At 40.8% G+C, this 26,446-nt stretch overlaps 1 protein-coding gene across 1 annotated transcript in view; it reads right to left on the bottom strand.

Moving 5' to 3' along the window:
- The window catches only part of meltf (melanotransferrin), a 48,622-nt gene extending 39,622 nt beyond the window's left edge, over positions 1 to 9,000 (bottom strand). The window contains exons 1-2 of the mRNA XM_028794570.2: positions 8,824 to 9,000; positions 6,200 to 6,354 (exon numbers count right to left, since the gene is read on the bottom strand). Of these exons, the coding sequence (XP_028650403.1) occupies positions 6,200 to 6,354; positions 8,824 to 8,869 (201 nt within the window). The 5' untranslated portion in view covers positions 8,870 to 9,000. The remainder of the gene's footprint in view (positions 1 to 6,199; positions 6,355 to 8,823) is intronic.
- Between the last annotated feature and the right edge of the window lie 17,446 nt (positions 9,001 to 26,446).

The raw sequence follows: 26,446 nt of genomic DNA on the forward strand, positions 1-26,446 counted from the left end.
TGAGGGAGCAGCACCAACCACTCTGCCACTGAGCTACCCCAAAAGACTAGCCAGCCTGGTCTAGCGCATAATAAATTGAAATGCAGAGGGCTCTTCTAATTGAAATCACTTCAACACCGTGTAACTGTGGTCTGCTTTACCTATGATGTCACATGTGACACAGCCATTCTTGGCAAAGGCGGATTTGCCAAAATCAAATTTAATTGACAGTTATCAAGCCCCTAAACCCACCCACAAGCACACCTGTCTGCAGCAACGCCTAACTTACCATTTTATTGCATTTGTTGTGTGTTCTAATAAAATGTGCCACATTTTTTTTTATCTCAATTATCTCATGGTCACCATGAGAGTCTCAAACATTCAGGACAGTGTGACCTCTTTACAGCTGTTAATGGAATTTGCATTTATTTTTGTGATTTATTTCTGCTCTCATTTTGCTAAATTAATAAGGGCAAACCACCAGAATCTTTAATTAACATGAATGAAATTTGAATAGCTTCTATCATTCTTTTTTATTTCCTGTATTTTCTTCTAATTAAATATTCCTTTATTAAAACATTGACTAGCAACTATCCATGCACCAACTACCAGTTACCTTGAATTTTAGAGAGTTTTGCTCAATAACAAAATGCATTCAGATATGCACATAGATAGAACTTTATTTGTCCCCAGGGGGAAATTTGGCTTTTTACAGAAGCTCATTAAATAAATACATACATAAATAGGAAGATAAATAAATAAATATAAGCACAAACTTTGGTCTGAACAAACACCAGTTTGACTATAAATCAAGAAAATTCAAAAGAAAGTCACAGGCCCAGTGAGGCGTTATGCAGACGTATTGCTGTTGGTATTGAGGAGCCCCAGTAGCGTTTCTCCTTCTGAATGATTAGTTGGCTCAAATTCCTCAGTGTTAGTGTGTTACAGAGAGGATGTGCAGCATTGTTCATAATGGCACTCCGTTTTGTTTTAATTCTCTCTTTTGCTACTACCTCCACGGGGTCTGGAATGCATCCTATAATTAAGCCTGCCCTTTTAATTGGCTTGTTAATTTGTCGGGCCTCATTTGAAGTGATGTTACTACACACATTACTAAACACATTTTAATAGATCAATGATGAATATGTCCAACATGCAGCAACTACTAGACGGACTGAAATCAGCTCATATTACACTGATTCTGACTTTCTGTCTGTCATTAATCACCCTAACCCAGTCAAGGCTGTAGAGCAGGGATCTCCAACTCCACTCCTGGGGCCTCATGTATAAACGGTGTGTACGCTCAAAAATGTTGCGTATGAACGTTTCCACGCTCAAATCGCGAATTATATAACCTAAACTTGGCGTAAAGCCACACACATTTTCACGGTAGCTCCAACCCTGGCGTACGCAACTTCTCTGCTCAGTTTTGCAAACTGGCGACACCCAGCATTAAAGCAGTTCCTGTGTGGTTACCCTTTCTTTTTTAGATCCACATCCTTCATACGGCTTTATCATATACACTGAAACTAACTGCATATTGTTTATTAGTTTAAGGCATCTGATTGTAATTAACCTGTAACAATATAATGGTCCACAGAATGGCCAAACTATTCCAAATACCATAACTGCTTTAGCGTTGTTACTCTCACTGCACCTTCTTTTTCTTCTTTCAGCTGCTCCCAGGGCTGCCACAGCAGATCATCTTTTTCCATATTACTCTCACTGCAGCACTCGGAGTATTTATATCACTGTATATGAGTGTGAATCACAGCTGTATAGCAGCTGATCGGAAAGAGAATTATCAGTATACAGCATCAAGCACATGCTGCCTATTTGAACTGCTCTCATGCGACAAATGTTTTAAAGTCTTTCCTGTATGGACCTCGTGGTTCAGAAACAGTTTCATCTCAAGAACTATAAATGCACTCAATCAGTCCATCAAGTGCTCCTTGTAGAACTGTTAGTACTTATAAGTACAATCACCTCACTGTAAACTCGCACTACAGTTATAATATTGCACAACCTGAGCCGATTTATAAAGCGCATATTTACATATGATGACGATATCATTTTTAGGATGAAATGCAGCAAAATATGTTTATTATATTATACAGATAAAACTTTAACTTCATTTAAATAATCTGTCTCTCTATATATAAAAAAAAATCCTGGAATGGAAAGCAAATGCAAGGCTACGATACGTGATAATCTCGAAAAACATTTTAAAGACCCGCGAGACGAAGGAGACTTGCCACGGTGCGTCTTGCGGGGACCGTAAACATGAGACTTGGTGCTAATTTATTGTCCCAGGGCCGTAACAAAAAGGACAGCGGCTGTACAGACTTTAAAAAGATCGAAGGGCAGCGCGACAGCAGCTACCGCAACCGAACATGAACAGCGTTATACATCCTGCAAGAAAGAATTCAACCACGCCCGGGGCCAGTAATAAAAGACAGGTATTGCTTTTACAACGTCACGCGAGACCAGGCAGTGAGCCATCATTTAAAACAAGTCAACAGACCTCTAAGCTAGCAGTTGTTGGATTGCCTTTGGCAGGCAAGCATCATGTGTTCCGAGCTCTTAAAACAACGACAGGCAGAAGAGGCAGCTAGCAAGCAGCAAAAAGACAGCAAATGATCCAAAGGCATATCCTTAGCGTATGTTCAGCCGCAACACCCTTCACAACACGAGCAGTATTATACGTCTGGGAGGAAAGAGATGTAACCTCGCGCGGGGCAGAAAATAAAGAAACAAGTATTGTTTTTACAAAAGTTTTTAAAGTAAAAGTGAAAATAATACATATGTAACAATTCACAAGAAAGTAACAATCTCTTTAAATTGTAGATTGCCTGCCTAAGGTAAAGTCATCCCTGATGAATGGGGACGTGGGAATGAGGGGTCCTTTCATCGGATTAGCGCTATTTCAGATATGGAATGGAAAAATGGGGGAGGCAGCTTGATGAATAAGGTCTCCAGGACTTAAAACAAATCCAAATCATATTATGTGATATCATCTAATGTGAAATTCTACTCCATACTTCTAGAATTTTTATTTTTATACTGTATTGAGGATTTATTCTGTTCTATTTATTGTACTGTACGGCTCAGAATTAAAAGACAATGAGTAAAATGACAAAGTAGAACTTCATAAAGACGTTTACAAACATTGGCGCTAAACACATGCAGCGCTATACACATGTGGAGAAAGTTAAAGGATATCAAAGTAGGAAAATTAGAAAATATAAAAAAAGAAAGTAAAGATCGCAGTAGCAAACAAACTGCCTCATTTAACTATGCACCAGTCTAACTTTGGTTTTGCACAATAATTACTACACTATTCCACCTTAACACTTAATTCTACTTTATTCACATAATTTTACTTATTTATTATGTTCTACTATACTGTTATCTTTCAATCTATGACTTTTTGTTAATTTAACTGATATTCTTCTAACTTTGCACAGTTTTTGATAAGCGGATCAGGATGCATATCACATGCATTTATTGGTTACTTTGTTCATGTATATATATTTATCTGTCTGCTTATTTAAAAAGCTACATTTACCCCAGGAGTCAAAAACGTTCTGTCTAGCCCTTGTACAAAATCCTAGACAAAAGCTGGGGTATCACCTTGGTAACCCCATGTACTTTTGGAACTGTGAGAGGAAAATAGCACGACTTTACAGACAGGAGTCCAATTCAGAACTCTACTTACTTTGTTACTTTGTAAAAAAAAAATTATTAACTGCTGATGATGTAGATCGTTTTGTCTGTGCTGAAATAACAAACAGAGAAACCTATCCTGACCTCATTAAAAAGATTCAGCATATTGGGACTCACAAGATTACAAATATTGTTTTTACAGAAGTTCTGAAATAAAAGTGAAAGTAATGAAATGGCAATAATTCAAAGAAAAAAAAATCTTAAAAATTGTGTATCCGGAAAACCAAACACGGGGGTTGGCAAGTGAAGCCCCCTAGTATTGTTAAAAATTAAACATGTGAGGACACGGTGTCGCTGCGCTAGCGAGGAGCTGGAGCTCCATTCACGGATAGCTCCTGCATTGCGTTGTATTCTTGCTGGTGCTGACGCAACACTGGAAGGATAGACAGATAGAATAATTAAACATGTACTACAATGATATTTCAATGTTCCTTAAAAGTTTTGAAGAATCGGCGTTCTAAGCTTACAGATGGCTTAACGTCTATTACAGAGCTGATTGTGTGGCGATTGGGTATTTGGAGAAAGAAAAGTAAGGACAGCAATTGGAGGTTAGAACGTTTGAAAGAGACAGTACTGCTACAATAAAGTATTTCATGAAAGGTTGCACATGGCGCAGCAAGCATCTTGTGTGAGACATGAACAATCACTGCGCCACCGTGTTCCCATGTTTAATAACATGCTTTAACTTTTATCATCATGAAAAAGATATGACGTATACATCTTAGTATTTTAATTATTTAGAGAGCTGTAATATTTAACAGAACAAGATGCAGAGGACAGAAAGATATGGAAGAAGATGATCCGCTGTGGTGACCCCTAACGGGAGCAGCCGAAAGAAGAAGAAGAAGAGAGCTGTAATATTACAAATGTAATGAATTCTGTGTCCTGTTGGAGGAAGAGAAAGCCCGGAAACACGTAGTGATTCACACACACAGAGCACATAGAAGATCAAATACAAAACAAAGCATTTAATGTGCTACTTTAGTTACAATGGGATTTGAGAAACTAGTAAATTAAACGATTTAAAGATGAAGTTTATGATGTTCTACTTTAATGACAAAATAAACTACGTGATTAAAGTGGAAGTTTAGAGATTAAAGTTGACATTTCGTGCTTTTTTCCCCACTGTGTAACTATTTTTTTTTTTATTTTCTCTGTACCATAATAAGCTTTCATATGACACTCAGAAGGTGGGCTACGACAGGCCTTTTCATGGTGACTTTGATATCTGACAACTTTTTTATTTCGGGCACTGTACAACTTTGTGAACTTGAGCTTTTGAGTTTCTCCGACACTCTGTCACTCGATCAACTTCCTTTTGTTGTTTATACCACTGTTTAAACCAACAAATAGTACATTTTTCCTTGCCTCTACTTGATATTCACAAAAATTCTTCTATTTCCCCCTGTGCTTTTGCCATTGTCTTTCACAAAAGGCCGAGCTTAAGGGCTATTTATATTGATTTGCATATTCAAAGAGGCGTAATTCTGGGAGGAGGTGGGGCGGGACAGCAGGCATGTGCACGTGCGTTACTTTTCACGCTGACCGGGATTTTTGTAGCGGAAGAACGCAGAAGTTGGTGAACGCACAGATTTATGCATCTGGATTTTTTTGTGCGTACGAACATTTCCGCTGTTGTCCATACACCATGTTATAGTGTGAATTCCACAGACGGCGTTATACATGAGGCCCCTGGAGAGCTACTGTGGCTGCAAGTTTTCATTCTAACTCTTTTCTTAATTAGTGACTGCTAATGAACTATTTCGTTTTATTCTGATCGACTTTTCTTGAGACGTTGACTGCTGAATTGATTCTTTTTTTCTTAAACAGCACCTAAACACAAATTTGATGTGATGTGAGCCAATAGATGTCCAACTAAGTTGGGGCCTCAAACTCCAACCAACTTCATTTCATTCAGTTTCTTAATTTGAAGCTAATTCTCTTTGCTAATTAAACCTGTTATTTAATTCTATGGCGCTTTATTCTGCTATGGCAGACATTTCCAAAACTGTTGCTTTTCTATTTTAAGAGTGCTGTCAAAATGTTTTGTGGACCTGAGCAGATCAACCTTACTGAGGCCTTCACCTTTCTTTATTTTCAGTTATTGTGTGATGGACGCAGGTTGTTGTTTATGTGTTGGTTAATTTTGTGTCTTAATATTGTTTGGTTGCTAATTAAGGAAGAAAGAAATAATTAAGGGGCCTGAGTCTTAAGTTGTGCATCAATTAAAATTAAGGCAAAGAATTAATTAGCAGCAAAATCTGGTCACTAATTAAGAAAAGGGTTAGAATGAAAACCTGTAGCCACAGTAGCCCTCCAGGACTGGAGTTGGAGACCCCTGCTGTAGCGGGACTGGTCCAAATGTCTGATGAGTCCCAAGTGAAGGGCTGTTCATACATTGATTTTCAGATATTGTGTGCTGCTTATCAGAGCTTGAGGCATAACAAAGAAGTGACATTAAATACATCCCCAGGAGAGCAGAATGGCTACTTACGGCAATCTTTTCAATGCAGTCAATGGAGGACATCCCTGCTATGCAGGATAAGGCCGGCTGGATGCCTGCTTGGCTAAATGCATTTGCCATGTCGTTGCACTTTCTCAGCTCCAGGTCTGATATGGTGCACCACCTTACTCTGCCGAGGGTAAAAGCTGAAAAATAAAAGTGCATTTTTGAAAGCAGAGCTGAATTTGAACTTGAACATATAACACTTCAGGCCTTTTCAACTTCTGCTGTCCATTTCTAGATGATGATGTTGCCTTTTTTTACTTTGTATTTAATCTTCCTGCATGGCTGTCTGATTTTTAATTCAAACTCCTGACTGAATGTACTGTGTTTCCCCGAAAATAAGACAGGGTCTTGTATTAATTTTTTTCTCCAAAAGATGCACTAGGGCTTATTTTCAGGGGATGTCTTATATTTATTCATGTACAGCCACTAACTCTCCACATTCAAACCCTGAATTTCAGCCTGAATTTCTTGCTACTCCAGCCGCTTTTAGGATCCTCCAGGATCGTTGTGCTTTTGATGAATGGTCAGATGTGGTGAAGCAAAGTGCCGACATACAAATGCATTCGTGGTGCTTTTATATTCAAGCGTCGCATACTCCCTAAAGTAATGACATAATATATTTTAAAAGTCTCACATGCCATCTTCTGTGCCATCTTTTTTTTTTTGCACCTTTACAACTAAATTACAAATCATTTATCCCCCCACTTATTCTCATGTTTTACAGTAAGTATAAAAGTAAACAACATAAAATGACATATAGTGATTAACATACAACATTTTCAATGAGCAGTATCGCCTCCCTTCTTTTCAGTAACTGCCACAAGCCTCCCATCCATCCAGTGCGTCAGTTTCTTGATTTGTTCACAGTAGGCTTTTGCTGATTACCCAAAGCCTCCCAAATGCTGCTCAAAGGGGTGTGACGTCTTTCTTCTCTGTAAATCTCCTGTTTTTGCAGGGCCCACAAGTTCTCAGGACGCAGGTCAGGTGAGGAAGGGCCAAATCATTATTTGGTCATCTTTGAGACATTTTCTGGCTAGCTAAGCAGTGGAGTACTTGGATGTATGTGATGAGACATTGTGCATAAAGATCATTTCCTCCTCGAATGCTGCAGATCTCTGCCTGTACCACTGTTTGAAGAAATTATCTTCCAGAAACTGGCAGCAGGTTTGGGAATTGATTTTTAGTCCATCTTTGACCTGAAAAATGTCCAACTTGCTCATCCATAATGATAGCAGCCCATGACAACAGGACCACTACCACAACCTTGCTGGCGTGCGACTCAAACTGGTGCCCATTTGTCCATTAGTGATCGGGCTGTTTGGGTCTTCAGGTATTTTTTGGCCCAAACTGGACATTTCAACTTGTGAATCTTATTGAGTGGTGGTCATGTTTGAACCTTCTTCACTTTAGCCATGTGTCTGGACACTCCAGGTAGGTTGCTGTTCAGTATTATGGTGGCACTGGAGGCTAAAGAATTTGTGCTTAATTCTTCTGCAGTTTATTTGCTCCTCATCTTCTCTTCTCTGTATGTTTTTTGCAACCCTGCTGACTGTTTGCAACACAACATTTAAATGTCTGCTGGTCTTTCCTCAACAGTTTAGTGATTTCCAGAAAGCTGAAAGAGTCTGAAAGATATTTTACAACTTTTGACTTTTCAGCGTCAGTTAAATCTCTTCTTTGGCCCATTTTATCTTTATAATTAGGCACAACGTCACACTGCGTGAGGAGTTAATCACTTTAAGCCACGCCCTCCCTCATTAAACAATTACATAGCACCTGACAAGGAGTTCACCCAATGAACATTCAGGTTTACGTGGAAAGTGTGCATAGACCTAATGATAAAGTCAGAGAACTGACCTGCCAAGTAACTGTACACACAATGTAATGGGGGCTTTGGAGTAGCGATGTGAGTGCAATAATGTGACAGTTGCATTAATTCGTAAACATTGTTTAAGAAATCCGCACATTGAAGCAGGTCATGACTGCCAGTGCCCAAAGTGTCAGTCTGCCTTTATGATTGGGAAAGGTGCAGTCAAGTCGGGCGACATCACACGTTGAGTGTGTAATGAACTGGGTATGGAAATGGCCACCGGCCATGATGCTCATAACTCCACAAGCTTCTCATGCTGCCAGTTCAGAAAGCCCCCCTGACCTTCATATCATTTTTGTGAACATATCTTGCTAGACGTGAGGATTATCTGTGGCGTCTCAGCTTTCTCATTTGTAAAGCCATTCTATAAGCCTGAGACTTATGTGGCCATCGATGCTCAGTTAACTCTCAGTGCTGGCCGGGCTCAGAGTCAACAGGCTAATTTAGATTGGAGTTGTTAAAATACAGCTATGTTAATGATTAACAGACGGACTGTCTGTGCCGTGCTGGGGGATCAGTTGATCTCCCTTCATTTCATACAACATCTTTCAGGACAAAATAACTTCACAAAGCAAAAAAAAAAAAAAAAAAAAAAACATAATCAAGCTAAGATGAGCTCCAAAGTACTCTAAAAACACAAAGAGCAGCATTCTGGCCAGCCCTGCTGGCATTTTGTCAGACTGACCTTCTCCCCCTTCAATCTCAATCATTTAAAAGGAGTGCCTTCCTCCAGACTCACCCCACTGAAGCACCACAAGGATTACAGTCGCCACAGTCTTCATCATGAACCCCACACCTCAGGCCGCTGGCACTCTCAGATTTCTTCTTCTCTCGCTCTCGTCTCTTCCTGCTGGCTCAGTCCAAATTCCACTTCTTTCTCCCCAGACTGCCGTCCAGTTATGGCAGCAAAGGGCGGAGAGCAGTTCCCTCCCTCCTCAGCAGCCACTGTGCAGGTCATATAAACAAGGCACATTTTTTTTCACCTCCTAATATCTTTTGCCATTTCTCCATACACCTAAAATGACACGTAGGAGTTTGTGGCTGCGCTCCAGCCCCGCACACAGAGGCCTTTCATGTTGGTCTGAATGGCCTCTCCTTGTTAGACAGAGGAGCCTGTCTGGGAGCTCACCGGCCAACCTGGCCTTTTAATTAAACTGAGAATGCTTCCAAAAAAGTACGCTATACAGAAAGAGAAACCACCGGTATAAACCTAACACTAGCAATTAAAATTGTCGTATATTCAAAAGGTACGATGAGCGTGGCAGCGTCTTCTGACTAAATTTAAAAGTCTTGAATTCTTTACTTTTTTAGATGTTCTTGTATTTCATTTTGTGTCACATTACTGTCATTCCTAGACACAGCAGACCACTGTGTGGGGCCCAGACGATGGGCACTCTGTGTCACGGTGTCCAACCAGCCAATCTCCTCTACCATAATTATTGACATTTGTGGAAACCTTCAGTCACCTTCCTCCAATAAATGACAGCCTGAGCCAAATCTGGCGGCAACTGGCATCCTGAAAGTCACTGCAGGATGAGAAGCAGCATGAGAGGAGGGAGGAATCACTCCAAGGCATTAAAGCAGAAATCAGCAGCTTACCATCATGAAAACACCACTGTTGAGGCCTGCTCATGAAACCCCAAGTCCACGATGGGTGTGTGGACATCTAGTGGCTTTCTGGATCCTGATAGCTCAGCTATTCATATGTGCAGCCTTCTCACTTACATCTGGGACCACTCATGAGCAGTGCAGCATCACCATGGGCCAAGCCAACTGATAATGGTACTGCACCAGTCCAAAAGAAAGCAAGAAGACAGAGGCCTGTCTAGGATTTGATGGTCTCAAGGTCACAATGATGTTTTGTTAATGTTACCTAATTCCTTAGCTGAGCATGTCCAGCGGTTTCTTATCCGTATATAGAAAAGGACGCTTTCTAATTTGTTTGCATACATGCAGTGTTGCAAACAATTTGGGTAGTCCCCCTTTGGGTATCGTCTTTGGTAATATATATGTATAAAAATATATATTGTGGAATATGTGCTGGACACAGACAAGTAGACATGGTTTAAGCACCACACACACGTTTATTTACACAAGTGCACACAAACAACCCCAAAGTCCAGGCCTCTTCACTATGCCTGACTCTCTTCAGGCCGCCTCCTTGTCTCTCCTCTCCTCTCCTGACTGCAGCCCCTGAATGGAGGGAGGCGGCCCCTTTTATAACCACCCAGATGTGCTCCAGGTGCCAACCCAAAAATCTTCCGCCGGCACTCCCCAGTGTGATGGAAGTGCCGGCTGCGCACCCAGAAGCACTCCGGGTGTCCCTGATCTTCTTCCCCCCAGCACTTTCGGGTGTGGCGGAAATGCTGAGGGCCAGGGCTCCTCAGGGATTGGGGTGCCCCCTGGCGGTGACCACGGGACCCTACAGGGTTGAGCTTCAAAGCTCTGTACCCGTGGTCCCCAAAGCCACCAGGGTGGTCGCCCCCACGTGGTCTGGGGGAGGCGTAAGCCCTCCTCTGGTCCTCCGGGGCATCCCGGCTGGGTACCACCCCCCAGCCACCTGTGACAATATATAAAATATATATAGACCAGGGGCTTAAAGCTATGAAGCCCCCTGCCAACTCCACAAAACTTATATGATCAGCCTACACCCTGTTATATGACATTATGCTGGTGTTTACCAGTTAGTGGTGCCACCTCCCACTCTCCATGTCCAGTCTATCCCTTCTTCATTTCTACACAGGCTCCTTGTGCACACCCCTTTCCCAGAAATGTGTCGGGAGACTCAAAATTTGTCCGGCAGGAGTGATTAACTGGTGCGTAACCATAAAACGTGGTTAATGTATTCAGAAACTGAATTAAGAGAAAACATTGGGCCAGTGTCTGTAAAGTCAGAGAATGTGCCAGAAAACAGGAAACACCACACTGAATAACCCAAAATCAGAGCAGACACAAAGGATAGGATAGCAGGAGGCCTTTAAAAGGATTTGATAGTTTGAAGAGCAGTGGCACCTCGAGGTCAGGTCATACAGCAAACCCAAAATGGGGGAGTGTAAGGACCAGCTGAGTGCTTGACCTCCATTAACAAATTCATTTATGTCAATTGGACTCCTAGTGAGGGGACAGACACATTTAGTTGGAAACCCAAGGTGTCCAGATTGAAATGAACCTATGAAGAAGCTCTATGGGAAGTTTAAATGGGTACCCCAACTTTTGCACATATCTTGTACCGTTGGAGTTCATCCTACACCTTTCTTTGGTGTCCTGTATCCATTGCATTTCCACAAAGGCTGCTCCTCAGACTCTTGTCATATCAAGGTGTGTTGCTCTCCTCCGCACTGTTTTTGACTACCACCCATGGTAAACAGGTCCCCGTTACCCATTATAAAATATCATTCATATCATCTCAGAATGGGACTCTCAGCATGCCCTCTATGCCTGACCTCGGTATCCTCATGCGTCTCAACCTGCCTTGCCAGTCTCACTCACATTTGACGGAGTACCCGCAGTGAAACTGACCCATCAGACAACTTAGAGGGACCAGATACAAACAAACAACATTTTATTAAAAACATAGACAGCTGCACTGGTTGACATTGAGAAGGAGAGGGGCTTGTGCTGAACAATAATACTGTATGTTCCAAAACCTGAGCCTTGGACATTTTCTAGCCTGTTCATCCAGCTCAAGGTCACAGGGAGACAACGGTGGGAGCAAAGTGCGATACAACGCCAAATGGAATACCAGTCCATTGCAAGTCACATTTGGTAAAAGAGGGACATTTTGGAGTCCCCAGCAGTTTCCAAACTTAAAGGGGCTGACAAATTTTAAAAAATAGCACTTCCCTTAAATGCAACGTTACATTCTGAAATTGCCTTAACCCAAATCACGCCATTTGGAGAATAACCAATGAGAGTCTTAGGTTTGCAGGAAGCCAACGTCTGCACATTACACAACCATAAAAGTTACTGGCTGTGCTGTCTGTTAAAGACGAGTTGAAATCCAAGTAATCAATGTAGACTTCTGCGTTAACATTTGCAGTGCATCATTCAATGCACATCTCCCTGTTATGTGCCATTTGGAAGGGAATTCATAAAAGCAGTGTTAATGTTATGATGCGCCATCTGTTGGAATGACAGAGACATAGCAACCAGACAGACACATAGATACTTCATTTTATTAAGGTGGATTGCTCACTTCTGACTTGCATTTTACTGTAAAACACGAGTATGTCTCCACTGTGAGACTTGCTGTATGAAATGCAGACGGTTATTGCCCCCATCTGGATTTCCCCCTCCAAAGTTAGATAAGCCAGAGAGGCATACACACCTGGGGCCACATGTATAACACCTTGAGTAGAATTCACACTAAACTAGAAATGTGTGCACCAAAAAATTTAGATGCATAAAAGATGGTGTAAGCAAAGTTCTACATAGTTTCCCTTTATAAATCCCAATCAACGGGAATTTTAACGCATGTGCATGGACCTACAGCCCCACTCCGACCCTACCTGCCATGTTGGCCCTGTCTCATGTGGCTAACAAATTAGGAGCCGATGACAAACTCACTGTAGTGTCCAGATTGTTCTTTTTTTAAAATAATAGGTTAAAGGGACTCAAAAGTGAGTAAATAACATAAAAATGATTTGCTACAGAAGCTTGCACAGCACCCAGTGCATCCACCCCTTGACCATGACAGCTGACACCATTGCCAGTTCACTAGCCTGCTTCTCCTTCGATTTGGTGACATCTCTAAATTTTTAAATCAAAAACCACAGTGCATGAAAGGACTGCAAAACCACCACACCCAGCTCTGTGATTAAAGGAGAAAATGACTGGAAAAATACTGATGGAAGCTGGAGATTGCAGGCTCCACATTGCTAATACTCAAGCATCCCACTAAGCATTTACTGATGCTGGAACTGGACGACAGGTCAAGAGTCAGCAGGTCGTAGATAGAAGACTTGGCATGTCCAGGAGAGGGCAATACTGACGTAGCTGCACTAGGGCTCAAGTAGAGAAGCCAGCGCTCTATGGACATGGGAACAAGAGCTGAGTGGTCCAGAAGGAGAAGGATACGTGTACACCATATAAAATACCATGTATCTCCAAAGTACAATCATCACAACTAACAAAGAATTTTCTACCTGTTAAATAAGACTGAAACCAATTTTAGACTCTGACTCTCTTCGGAGAAGCCCACCTATTGACTAAGGTGACTTATAAGAACACTGTGGTCTATGGTGTTAAGTCTAAGAGAACAAGAACAGATACAGTATATGGCCTCTTTCTGCATTAACCTGCAAATCATTTACTACTTTAACCGGTGCAGTTTCTGTACTGTGATTTGTTCAAAAACCTGACTGAAGCTTGTTGAGAATAAAATGTTTATTCAAGTAATCATTTAGCTGCTTAAAAACTGCCTTTTCTAGAAAGGCAGATTAGAAATTGGTCTAAAGTTGTCAAATCAGTGTACTGTAGTCGAGATTATTTTTCTAACAGCTCTGTAAACAAACCTCAAAAACACTTGTGGACTGGAATGGCATTTTTTGAGAGATCTGAAAAATCACTAAGTCCTGATAAAACAGCACGACTCCGTATTGTTGGAAGTCCAATTTGAACACAATTACACGCGTTACTGGGCACCATTACAACATCTGTCTCATGTACTTGTCAGCCATTTCTGTTCCCCTTGTTCTGTGACACAGCTGTCTCACAAAACCTTGCTGAAAAATCCCTGAGCAAAACTGCTGTGTGGTCACCGTTCCTAACCTGTCTTAAGGTTTCATAAAGCACCTTTCAGACAACAGACTGCATGAGGCAAGCAGCAGTACAAGCCAACATGAAAACACATTAACACAGCAAACTAGTAACATTCAGCTTAAGGACCTCTGCTCTTGTAGACAAATACCTTTCATCATTTGCTGAGGCACACAACCCACAGAAAGTCGTACAGAAGACACAGCCTGTGACGGACTTTCAAAAATCTTTTTGTTTCTCTTGTCATGTTCTTCTTTTTAGTTGAACGTTTTGTGTAGTTGATGTGAAGAGGCATCTGGTGCTCTTGGAAGAGGAGCAGGACTGTTGGGAGAGAGCCAGACACTTAATTATCTGAAAAGAGCTCGCTTCTCAAGAGGGGTGTCCTCTGTACCTTCCATACTGTGTAACAGTCTACTCACCGGCCACAGAACCTTTGTGACACTTCTGAGGTCTTTCTTGACTTTTGTCACTCAAACTGCTAAGTGCCCTACACCGGAGGATGACTGGCACATTACAGCCTCCAGCTGCCCCACAAAGACGGGCTGTGCACCCACATGGTGAAAGAAGTGTACCCATTTTTGGGGGAAAAGATTTGATGTGAGATTCTGCCATTTTTAATGACATTTGTTTGGCTTTACTGTTCACATCACCACCCGCCTCCCTTTCACTCCGTTTTGCTGTCATTCGTTTCATGAATGTGGCAGATGCCATTGTTATTGGAGAGGGATTAGAGTACTCGAGCATGACTGGCTGTCCTCAACAGGATTTCTTTCTTAAAATACGAATATGTATTTCTAATGCATAATAAAAAAATGAACTGTATAAAAGTGACTGCTTGGCTAAAATGCAAAGTATGTCCAGTTTTTTGGGACAGTAGTGGACTTTGATTTTTACTACACGTCTGCTGTAGAGATTCAATGCTCAGACTTGTCCAGTTCAGCTCTTCTAAAGGTGATTTCATTGGTTTAACATTTTAGTACTTGTATGTTTTAACATTGCAGCACATTGCACATCCACCTTGATGCAGTTAGACTTTATTTACGGTGAAGTGTTTTGATTGCTAAATATTAAACCAACAGCACCTTAAAGGTGTTATTTTAATAGTCTTACTAGATGTACACAATGGTAGGTCTTTGGAGAAGTGAGTAAAACTTTTCCTGAACCGCTCTCTCTCTCTCGTTCAGGCCACACTTCTTCTGAGCAGCGGCGTCCCCCACAGGCACGTATCTTTCGCAAACACTTGAGTAAGTTCAACTGGAGTAAAGCCGACAGCCGACCAGGAGAAATAACCGGCAGTCAGAAATCAAAGTCGATCGCCCAGCGGGTGGTGGAGACTTAAAGACGACGTTCTCTTAGTGATTCAGCTCAACACAGGAAGCGCTGAAAGCACCAAAGTTACTGGAAAAACAGAGAAGATGATATCAGCGCTAAACGTAAGAAGTTCCATCTGTTCTCTGCCTGTCGAGGGCACGTTTATATGTTGTGTCCCCTGCAATGTAGACAGCTTCACCTGCCAAAAGTGTTTAGTTAATTTAAAGTTGGTCAGGAAAATACGCAAATTAGAGGACATCATTAGCAACCCGATAGCAATTAGGCAAACCAAAAATTGGATCGACTCAGTTTGTTTAGACAATTCGGCTACTTCTGATTCGGCTTCAGTCTGTCCAGGTCCCATTGTAGTCAGTGTGCGGCCAAAATCAGCCGCACCAATTCAGCCACAGGGCGAGTGGGGGTCTAAGAAGCCAAAATTTAGTCCCTTGGCACCCAGGTCACCAATTCAGACCCATAACAGATTCTTAGCACTCTGCGGCGCACCTGTGGATACTGACAATAAGAAAGTGCTCATAATTGGCGATTCCATAGTGCGGAATGTTAGAATTCCAAACTATGTTAAACCAGCAGTTCATGTTAGATGCCTCTCAGGGGCAAATATTTCTGACATAGAGGCTGCATTGGACCGTATCACCAATGATGATGCATCTACCTTATTACTGCATATCAGCACTAATGATATTTATTTACAGCAATCTGAGGTATTAAAGAGGAACTTCATCTCTCTATGCACCAAAGCTAAAAGAAAATGTCAGAATTTAGTTGTATCTGGCCACTTACCAAGATTATATAGAGAAAGGGCCTGGATTTTTCAAAAGAGATGGTCTTCATCCTAACTGGAGGGGATCTTATGTATTATCCCAAAATATGGCAGCAAAACTGCATGGCTGACTGATTAGAGCACCATACAGGCCGTAGTCATGTGATTTTAAATCACAGGCTGTTGTTTTTCCCACCTGTTAGTTTCCTGAAGGTGTTACCCATAATTCCTGTTATAGAGCATCCAGTAAATTTAGTCATGATGCAGAAATTAAATTACTTGATAACCAAAAAATAAGGTGTATAATTAGACCAAGAGATAAAACCAGACCCTCCACCAGGGGCACCTGTAATAGAAACTTAATTCAAATTAAAACAAAAAAATTATCACCAATTCAGAAGAAAGTATGCAATTTTAAATGCTGCTTATTGAACATTCGCTCAAAGTAAAGTACAGCTGGTTTGGTAAATGATATTATATTAAGTACAAAATCTGATCTGTGTCTTCTCACTGAAACCTGGCTTAGTAAATGTGACACTGTTCCCCTAGCTGAGGCGTCACCAGATGGATACTCGTTCCTGCACAAGTCCAGAGATTCTGGTCAAGGAGGAGACCTTGGAATCATTCATTGTAACAAATGCAAATCACTTCTAAAAATGTAGGTGACTTTACATCCTTTGAGACATTCATTTTAAATATTAAAACAGATTCCAGCACATTTGTAGTGCTAGTCTACAGACCACCAGGGCCATATTCATTGTTCATGATTGAATTTGGCTATAAAGTATGATCATATAGGATTGATGGGGGATTTTAATGTACATATTGATGTAGAAACTGACACTTTCAGCAAATGTTTTATTTGTTAAATTCAGTAGGATTATGTCAGATTGTCAAAGGTCCAACTCATAATCATAACCACACATTAGATTTAATTACTGTATAACTTACAAAGTTGAAATTCAAAACTTACATATTACTCTATTAAATGAAGTTATTGGGTGGCACGGTGGCGCAGTGGTAGCACTGCTGCCTCGCAGTTAGGAGACCTGGGTTCGCTTCCTGGGTCCTCCCTGCATGGAGTTTGCATGTTCTCCCCGTGTCTGTGTGGGTTTGCTCTGGTTTCCTCCCATAGTCCAAAGACATGCAGGTTAGGTGGATTGGCGATTCTAAATTGGCCCTAGTGTGTGCTTGGTGTGTGGGTGTGTTTGTGTGTGTCCTGCGGTGGATTGGCATCCTGCCTGGGATTGGCTCCAGCAGACTCCCGTGACCCTGTGTTCGGATTCAGCGGGTTGGATAATGGATGGATAGATGAAGTTATTTCCGATCACTACTTAATTAAGTTTGATTTGGTTCTGCCTTTACCAATACACTCACAGATTAAAACAAAGACAGTGCAACATCTAGACTGTAATTCTGTTTCAAAATTTATAGATACTTTGAGTAAGTCAAGTGTAATTGTGCAAAACCATTTAGATCAGTTAACATCAAATGTAAACATGGAAAACAATTTAGATCAGCTAACATCACATTATAATGTGACCTTGAGAGATGCTCTGGACACAGCAGTTGCCCTAAAAACAAAAGTGATCAAAGTACATAAAAAGTCTCCCTGGTTTAAAGAAGACACTCGAGCTCTTACATTAGAGTGTCTAAAACTGGAGTGCAAATGGAAAACAACAAAGCTGCAGGTCTTTGAAATTGTATGGACAGAGAGTATTGAAAAATACAAAAAAGCTCTCTTTAAAGCTCGCTCAGACTACTATTCTACAGTAATAGATAGCAATAATAAAAATCCTCGGGTACTGTTTAGAACAGTTGCTAAATTAACAAATGGGAATTCAGATCTACAGTGCAAAATACCAACAGATATTAGCAGTACAGTCTTTATGAACTTCTTTAATGAAGATCCCAGATCTCAGAATCACAGTGCAAACCACATACTAGCTTGGCAGACCCTGTCTCACATTGCATTCAGCACTTTAGAAACTTTCATCCTGTAACTGAGCAGGAAGTCTTGACTTTAATTACTAAAATGAAACCCTAGATCCAATGCCAAGAAAACTAGTAAAAAACGCAATGGATGTTTTTGCAACACCTATTTATAACATTATTAATAGTTCATTATTGCATGGCATAGTACCTGGTGTACTAAAAGTGTCAGTCATTAAACCATTACTTAAAAAGTCAGACCTAAACCCACACGTACTAAATAATTATAGACCCATTTCAAATGTACCCTTTCTCTCTACAATACTTGAAAAAAGAGTCGCTAATCAGCTTCAGTCACACCTTACACATTACAATTTATTTGAGAAATTCCAGTCTGGTTTCCTCACTGGTCATAGTACAGAAACGGCACCAACACATGTTGTAAACAATATTCTGATATCCTCTGATGAAGGAAACTGCACTGTAATTATGTTGTTAGACTTAAGTGCAGCATTTGACACCACTGACCATTCTATTTTACTGCACAGGCTAGAAAATGATGTTGGGCTTTCAGGCACTGTGCTCGCTTGGTTTAGTTCTTATTTATCAAATTGATTCCAATATGTACAGAAATGTGCTAACAGTACTCCATCATTATACACAGAAGTGAGATATGGTGTCCTGCAGGGCTCAGTACTGGGACCTTTACTGTTTTCACTTTACATGCTTCCACTGGGATCTATCATTAGAAAACATAATGTTAATTTTCACTCGTATGTAGAAGACACCCAATTATACCTTTCTTTTAGATCAAATAAAGTTTCTCCAATGTTGTCGTTAATTAGTTGTGTTAGTGAATTAAAGGAGTGGATGGATGAGAACTTGTCTTTAAACACAGACAAACAGAGATGTTAATTATTGGAGGGAATGATGCTGATTGCAACAATATTTTGTCATCATTTAACTCAGTTGGAATCACTATTAATTTTACTGAGTCAGCCCGCAATCAAGGAGTTATCTTTGACTCTAGAATGTCATTTAAAGCACATATTACAAATATGTCCAAATTGAAGCTAAGTCTTCACAAACATAGTATACTGTATTATGTATTTGACAAAATTGTGATCTTACCAGACATGGGGCTTCATGTCTAAACCATTTCCATGCTCAGTTTGTGATGTATAAAAACTAAACTTGTCATAAAACTATGCACATTTTCATGGCAAACTCACACCATGTGCACGCACATTTCTGCTCAGTTTGCAAACTGACGGCACCCAGCTTGAAAGCAGTGCTGTTTGTTACGTTTCCCTTTCTTTTTTACATTCACATTAATGACATGGGATTTATTAAATACGCCAAAATTAATTGCATATCTTTTACTAATTTAAGGCACTTGATTGTAATTATTCTGTAAGAATGGTACATGGAATGGCCAAACTATTCCAAATACCACAGATGTTTTAGGGCTGTTACTTTCAGTGCATCAATGAGAGCATTTTAATCCACTGTATCTGTGCGTGGTATTACAGCTGCATAGCAGCTGATCAGAAAGCTCTACAGTGGGTTGTGTTGAGAGTGAAGAGGATTATTGAGATACAGCTTCTAGTCCTGGAGGACATTTATAGCACACACTGCAGCCTCAAGGAAGGCCACCAGCATCTGCATAGATTCCACTCACCCATGCCACAGTATAATTGAACTTCTCACATCCACAATACCCTTAAGATCCTTTCCTGCATGAACCTCGAGATTCAGAAACAGTTTCATCCTAAGAGCTATAAACACACTCAATCAGTCCATCAAGTGCCCCTGGTAAAACTTTTTGAACTTGTAACTACAACTACCACACTGTAAACTTGCACAACTGTAATATTGTATGAACCAACTATATATGCATCCATCCATTTTCCAAGCCGCTGAATCCAAACACAGGGTCACGGGGGTCTGCTGGAGCCAATCCCAGCCAACACAGGGCACAAGGCAGGAAACAATCCCAGGCAGGGTGCCAACCCACCGCAGTACATATTATATATTTTTCATTATTTTTAATCATTTTTTTATCACTTTATAGAAAAAAGATTATGGAGTATTTACATATTGAATCTCATTGTACCCTACAGTAACAATATAGGAATTCAACTTAATTCAATAGAAGAGAGCGCACATTCACATATGACGATGACTGGCTTCTATGTTGATTTAGATTTCCAAGAGCTATCCTCTTGGAGCTGTGTACTGTTAGAATACTAGGATGTATATTTGATATAATTTTTTATAATGAAATGAATTAAAGTATGCATATTACATTTTACAGATAAATAATGTATACTGTTAATAATTAAACGTGGGGGCACAGTGGTGCAGCAGTAGTGGTTGTTCCTGCCTTACACTCTATGCTTGCTGGACTGGTGTGACCCTGAATGGATGGATGAAATAATTAAACATGTATACTGAAGATTTTTTAACATTCCTTAATGTTTTGAAGAATCTGCATTCTAGGCTTACAGCTGGTTTTACATTTATTACAGACACTCATTGTGTGGCGATTGGTCATGTGGAGAAAGAAAATGGAAAGACAGGAATTGGGAGTTGGTACGTGTGACAGAAACAGTAATACTGCAATAATTTATTCCATCCATGGTTGCATGTGTCCCAGCATGCATCTTGCGGGAGGTGGGTACAATCTTTGGACAGGACACTAGCTCATTGTTACAGGTGTGCCATCATGCCCCCCCCCCCCCCCTTTAATACAGTACATGCTTTAATTCACTTCATCATGAAAATGATATCAAGTATACATCTGAGTATTCTAAAATGTTCAGAGATCTGTAATATCATGAATGTACTGTATTTTGTGTGGTGATCACTGCCTGCATGCTCCTGTTGGCATAAAAGAAAGCTCGTTTAAGAAGCACATAGTGACGAACGACTGGGTTGGGGAACACATAGAATATGAAGCATTTAATGTTTAGTTACAGTGGGATTTGAGAAACTCTAGTAAACTAAACATCAATTTTAAGATGAAGTTTATGACATTTTAGTTTAATGACAAAGTAAACTATGAGATTAAAGTGGAAATTTCAAGATTAAACTCAGCTCTAATCTCGACATAGACCTTTTTTCTTCACTGTGGCCCTAATACACTTCCGTTTGACACTCACCTATTTACGTCGACTTTGAAATATGACCATTTCTTTTTTACTTCAAACACTGTGCGACTTTTTGAACTTGAATTTTTGAGTGGCATTCCATCAGCTTCCTTTTGTTGTTTATACCCCTGCCTAAGCCACCAAATACTACGTTTTTCCATTCCTCCACTACGTATTCGGTGAAATTCTTTTTCTCAATATGGGAATTTACCACTGTCTTCTAACACTTAACAGAAGGGGGCTATATACAGTATATTGATTTGCATAATCAAATACGCAGAAATCTGGGAGGAGTCGGGGTGGGGCTGTAAGCACATGCATGTGCATTAAAATCAACATTGATTGGGATTTATAAAGAGTAAGTGCATGGAACTTTGCTTATGCACAGTTTTATGCATCTGAATTTTTTTGCATGTAAGCACATTTTAAGTTTTGTCTGCAGGCCATGTTTTAATGTGAATTCAACACACATGAGGCCCCTGGTGTTTTACAATGAACCCAATGGGGCATGGGGCTCCAATGGAAAATAAAAGGAAAAACTCACCAACTATGTACATTTTTCAAGCCAAGGCAGTTATTGAGTATTGATCCGCACATTGTAAAATAGATTATACATGTCATTTTTTGAACAACAAAAAACAGAATATTATTAGATTCAGCCATTTTAAAACAAGACCAGCTGTGTGTGCCATTTCAGTTTTTGTCTTCTTCTGCAACAACCTTTCACCCAGTCCCCGAGTTTGGTTTCCTCCTGAAATACCAACCCACAGTAAACATTTCATGCTATGTGCCTGGTGTTACCTTTACATTTACTGGAGAACTAACACAAGCAAACAGGAAATGTATCATCACCGCCATTTACTCTTATTTGTATGATTTTCCATATTCAGTTCTGCGTGTTGCGTCTTCAGTATGCCTTTCAACTCTTGCACTTCCAGGAGCCCCCTTACAAATGTGTGAAAGATGCGAGATCTGCTTCACTTTGGGCTTTCTGAGCTGCAGTGACATCTGAAGTTCTCGTGGCTCTACTCCAAGCTCGTACTCAAGTACAGTTAACCCTCGTAAATTTGTTCTGCTGCCAGCCCTGGCTTAGGCTGTCATTTTCTACCCACACACTCAAAACACTCGTTGCCAGTCCTGCTAATTTGGAATTGCCAATCCATCTGACCAGCACATCTTCAAGGGTTTGGGACAGAACCCCATTCACTCTGAGAAAACGTAAACTCTACAGAGATTAAGAGTGGGCATAATGTTCAAACTTAGAGCACTCAGTCCATTAAGCCTGCTAACATTCTGTAAGAGCATCTCATCTCTACAGAATGCAATATTTCCAGGCTAATTCTATAAGGTTGTTTTGGACTTTGTTGCATGGCCTCAGACAGGTTTGTTTACCTTCTTATTTACATGAAAATTACATTCATGAATGTCCTTGTCTCAGGGGGGAAAAAAAAAAAAAACAGTAGCAAGAACCACTTCCAGATTTTGGAAACTGAAGTGTTTCCTTCAAAGGATGTACTAGAGAAGTGTAAAAGCTATTTAAAATTTTGCTCCAATGCCATGTAGAACCCATTTTACTCTGCAAAAATTGGCACAGAAGTTTTTAAAACGTGTGCCCTTTAAAAGCACAACCTCAGCGTGGCACCAAACTCTTTTACCTTGGATTGTTGACTTCCTAGTCTACCCTTACTGATGTTATTTGTTTCATCATGGACAGTGACCACTGGGTCCACGCTCACTCTGAACACCAGTCTAGGGAGGTCTCCCATCTGCATTTCCCTTCAGGGGGACAGACACAGCATTTGCAGCTGCTGTGCCACGCCTGTGGAACTCTTTACCTCATCACATAAAGGAGTCGTCTACAACTGAACTGTTTAAAACAAGATCAAAGACTCATTTCTATTCACTTGCACTCCGTGACCTTCAGTAATACTGATGGTTTCCTCATTGTGATTATGTAACATTACTTCTATGTATTATTTATGTTCATTTATTTTATTTCTATTTATGTTATTCATGTTAATTGTACACTGTCTGGCCAAAAAAAAAGGTCACACACTAATATTTCGTTGGACTGCCTTTAGCTTTGATTACGGCACGCATTCGCTGTGGCATTGTTTCGATAAGCTTCTGCAATGTCACAAGATTTAGTTCCATCCACTGTTGCATTAATTTTTCACCAAGATCTTGCATTGATGATGATAGAGTCTGACTGCTGCACAAAGCCTTCTCCAGCACATCCCAAAGATTCTCAAAGGGGTTAAGGTCTGGACTCTGTGGTGGCCAATCCATGTGTGAAAATGATGTCTCATGCTCCCTGAACCACTCTTTCACAATTTGAGCCAGATGAATCCTGGCATTGTCATCTTAGAATAAGCCCGTGCCATCAGGGAAGAAAAAATCCATTGATGGAATAACCTGGCCATTCAGTATATTCAGGTGGAAATGCTCTTATTTTCACTATTAAACATAGACCTGAGTTCTACTGTTGTTTTTCTTCGATTTGATTTCACCAAACGTTTAAGTGATCGCCGATCACAATCATTCAGGATTCTTCCTCGAAGACGATGGGTCCCCACTATCCTTCCAGTTTTTAATAATGCGTTAGACAGTTCTTAACCCAATTTTAGTAGTTTCTGCAATCTCCTTAGATGTTTTCTCTGCTTGATGCACGCCAATGATTTGACCCTTCTCAAACAGACTAACATCTTTTCCACGACCACGAGATGTCTTTCGACATGGTTGTTTAAGAAATGAGAAGCAACTCATTGCACCAGTTGGGGTTAAATAACTTGTTGCCAGCTGAAAGATAATCACCCATGCAGTAATTATCCAGTAGGAGGCTCGTACCTATTTGCTTAGTTAAATCCAGGTGGCGACTTTTTTTTGGCCAGGCAGTGAATGTTTTTCTTTAATTCTATTATTGTAAAGCACTTTGGCCACAGCATTCCGATGTTGTTTTAAATGTGCTATATATATAATGTTGACAAACCTGAGGCACTGTCCCCCAGTATCACCAATTTCTATTTACTTGGAGCTCCTTTACAGACTCACCAAGGGTCCTCATCCCTGCTTGCCACAACCACCTAAAACACCAGTTATCAGGAGCTGGGCAGCTACCCTGAAAATAACAAAATACCTCCAGCTATGGGTTTGATGCCACTTGAACACTGGGCATCATCTTCTTTAGCTTGTGCCACAGGCTGTAACCCACCTCTCTCTACCAGTTCAGGATGGAGTCTCCTCCCACACCACAGTAGAGGGGCACATGTGATATAGCGGGTCCACAGCTCTAAAGAGATGGCCAGTTTTAAATAAATAATTGATGCACTTGCAGTTTTAAGGAGGGGATGTGTTAGTGTGGCGGGTGCGGTTCTCAGGAGTGATGCAGGTCTGGGCGTTTCCGCACTGTAGTGCACAGGTGTGGGATTGCTCGTGTCTGTAATTGAAGCAAGGGGTTGCTAAACATCACACCTGTGTCACATCCCCATTATAAAAAAGAAGCGTGGGAGTGAAGGGGAGAAAATAATGAAAAAAAGATCTACGAAAAAGAGCGGAGGTTAGAGGAAGAAGGCAGGAGGTGCGGAGAGCTGGTGCAGCAGCAAGTGAGCGAGACAGCAGGTTCTCTAGTGAATGCAGGCAGCTGGCAGGAGAACCTGGAAGGAGTGTTTAGCCGACACTCTGGGGCAGAAAGAAGCAGTTGCTCCAGCTGAGTGCTTCAGAGGAGCAGGAGTGACCGGCACTGTGCAAGGCTGTGGGAGTCAGGGAGGCTTGGGAGAGAAGTAAGCCCCAGCGTGAGAGCCCTGGTCAATGGGAAACCTGAGTCTCAGTCCGGGGGAAGCTGAACCTAGGCAGGTTAAAATATTGCTGAAAAATACAAATTATGCTATTTATTAAAATAAATCAGTGTGTCACATGTAGCAACAACCCGAAACACAGGCTTCCACATGACTATAGGAGTCTCTTTTGTCTCCTGGAATAAAACTATTTATACAGTTAGGTCCATAAATATTTGGACAGAGACAACTTTTTTCTAATTTTGGTTCTGTACATTATTACAACAATGAATTTTAAATGAAACAACTCAAATGCAGTTGAAGTGCAGACTTTCAGCTTTAATTCAGTTTGGTGAACAAAACGATTGCATAAAAATGTGAGGCAACTAAAGCATTTTTTAACACAATCCCTTTATTTCAGGGGCTCAAAAGTAATTGGACAATTGACTCAAAGGCTATTTCATGGGCAGGTGTGGGCAAGTCCGTCGTTATGTCATTATCAATGAAGCAGATGAAAGGCCTGAAGTTGATTTGAGGTGTGGTGCTTGCATGTGGAAGATTTTGCTGTGAACAGATAACATGCGGTCAAAGGAGCTCTCCATGCAGGTGAAAGAAGCCATCCTGAAGCTGTGAAAACAATCCGAGAAATTGCTACAATATTACGAGTGGCAAAATCTACAGTTTGGTACATCCTGAGAAAGAAAGCAAGCACTGGTGAACTCAGCAACGCAAAAAGACCTGGACGTCCACGGAAGACAACAGTGGTGGATGATCACAGAATCATTTCCATGGTGAAGAGAAACCCCTTCACAACAGCCAACCAAGTGAACAACACTCTCCAGGGGGTAGGCGTATCGATATCCAAGTCTACCATAAAGAGAAGACTGCATGAAAGAAAATACAGAGGGTGCACTGCAAGGTGCAAGCCACTAATAAGCCTCCAGAATAGAAAGGCTAGATTGGACTTTGCTAAAGAACATCTAAAAAAGCCAGCACAGTTCTGGAAAAACATTCTTTGGACAGATGAAACCAAGATCAACCTCTACCAGAATGATGGCAAGAAAAAAGTATGGAGAAGGCGTGGAACAGCTCATTATCCAAAGCACACCACATCATCTGTAAAACACGGTGGAGGCAGTGTGATGGCTTGGGCGTGCATGGCTCCCAGTGGCACTGGGACACTAGTGTTTATTGATGATGTGACACAGGACAGAAGCAGCCGAATGAATTCTGAGGTGTTCAGATACATACTGTCTGCTCAAATCCAGCTAAATGCAGTCGAATTGATTGGGCGGCGTTTCATGATACAGATGGACAATGACCCAAAACATACAGCCAAAGCAACCCAGGAGTTTATTAAAGCAAAGAAGTGAAAAATTCTTGAATGGCCAAGTCAGTCACCTGATCTTAACCCAATTGAGCATGCATTTCACTTGTTGAAGACTAAACTTCCAACAGAAAGGCCCACAAACAAACAGCAACTGAAAGCCGCTGCAGTAAAGGCCTGGCAGAGTATTAAAAAGGAGGAAAACCAGCATCTGGTGATGTCCATGAGTTCAAGACTTCAGGCTGTCATTGCCAGCAAAGGATTTTCAACCAAGTATTAGAAATGAACATTTTATTTCCAGTTATTTAATTTGTCCAATTACTTTTGAG

The sequence above is a fragment of the Erpetoichthys calabaricus genome, chromosome 2, assembly GCF_900747795.2.
Source record: "Erpetoichthys calabaricus chromosome 2, fErpCal1.3, whole genome shotgun sequence".
In the NCBI taxonomy this organism is placed as follows: Eukaryota; Metazoa; Chordata; class Cladistia; order Polypteriformes; family Polypteridae; genus Erpetoichthys; species Erpetoichthys calabaricus.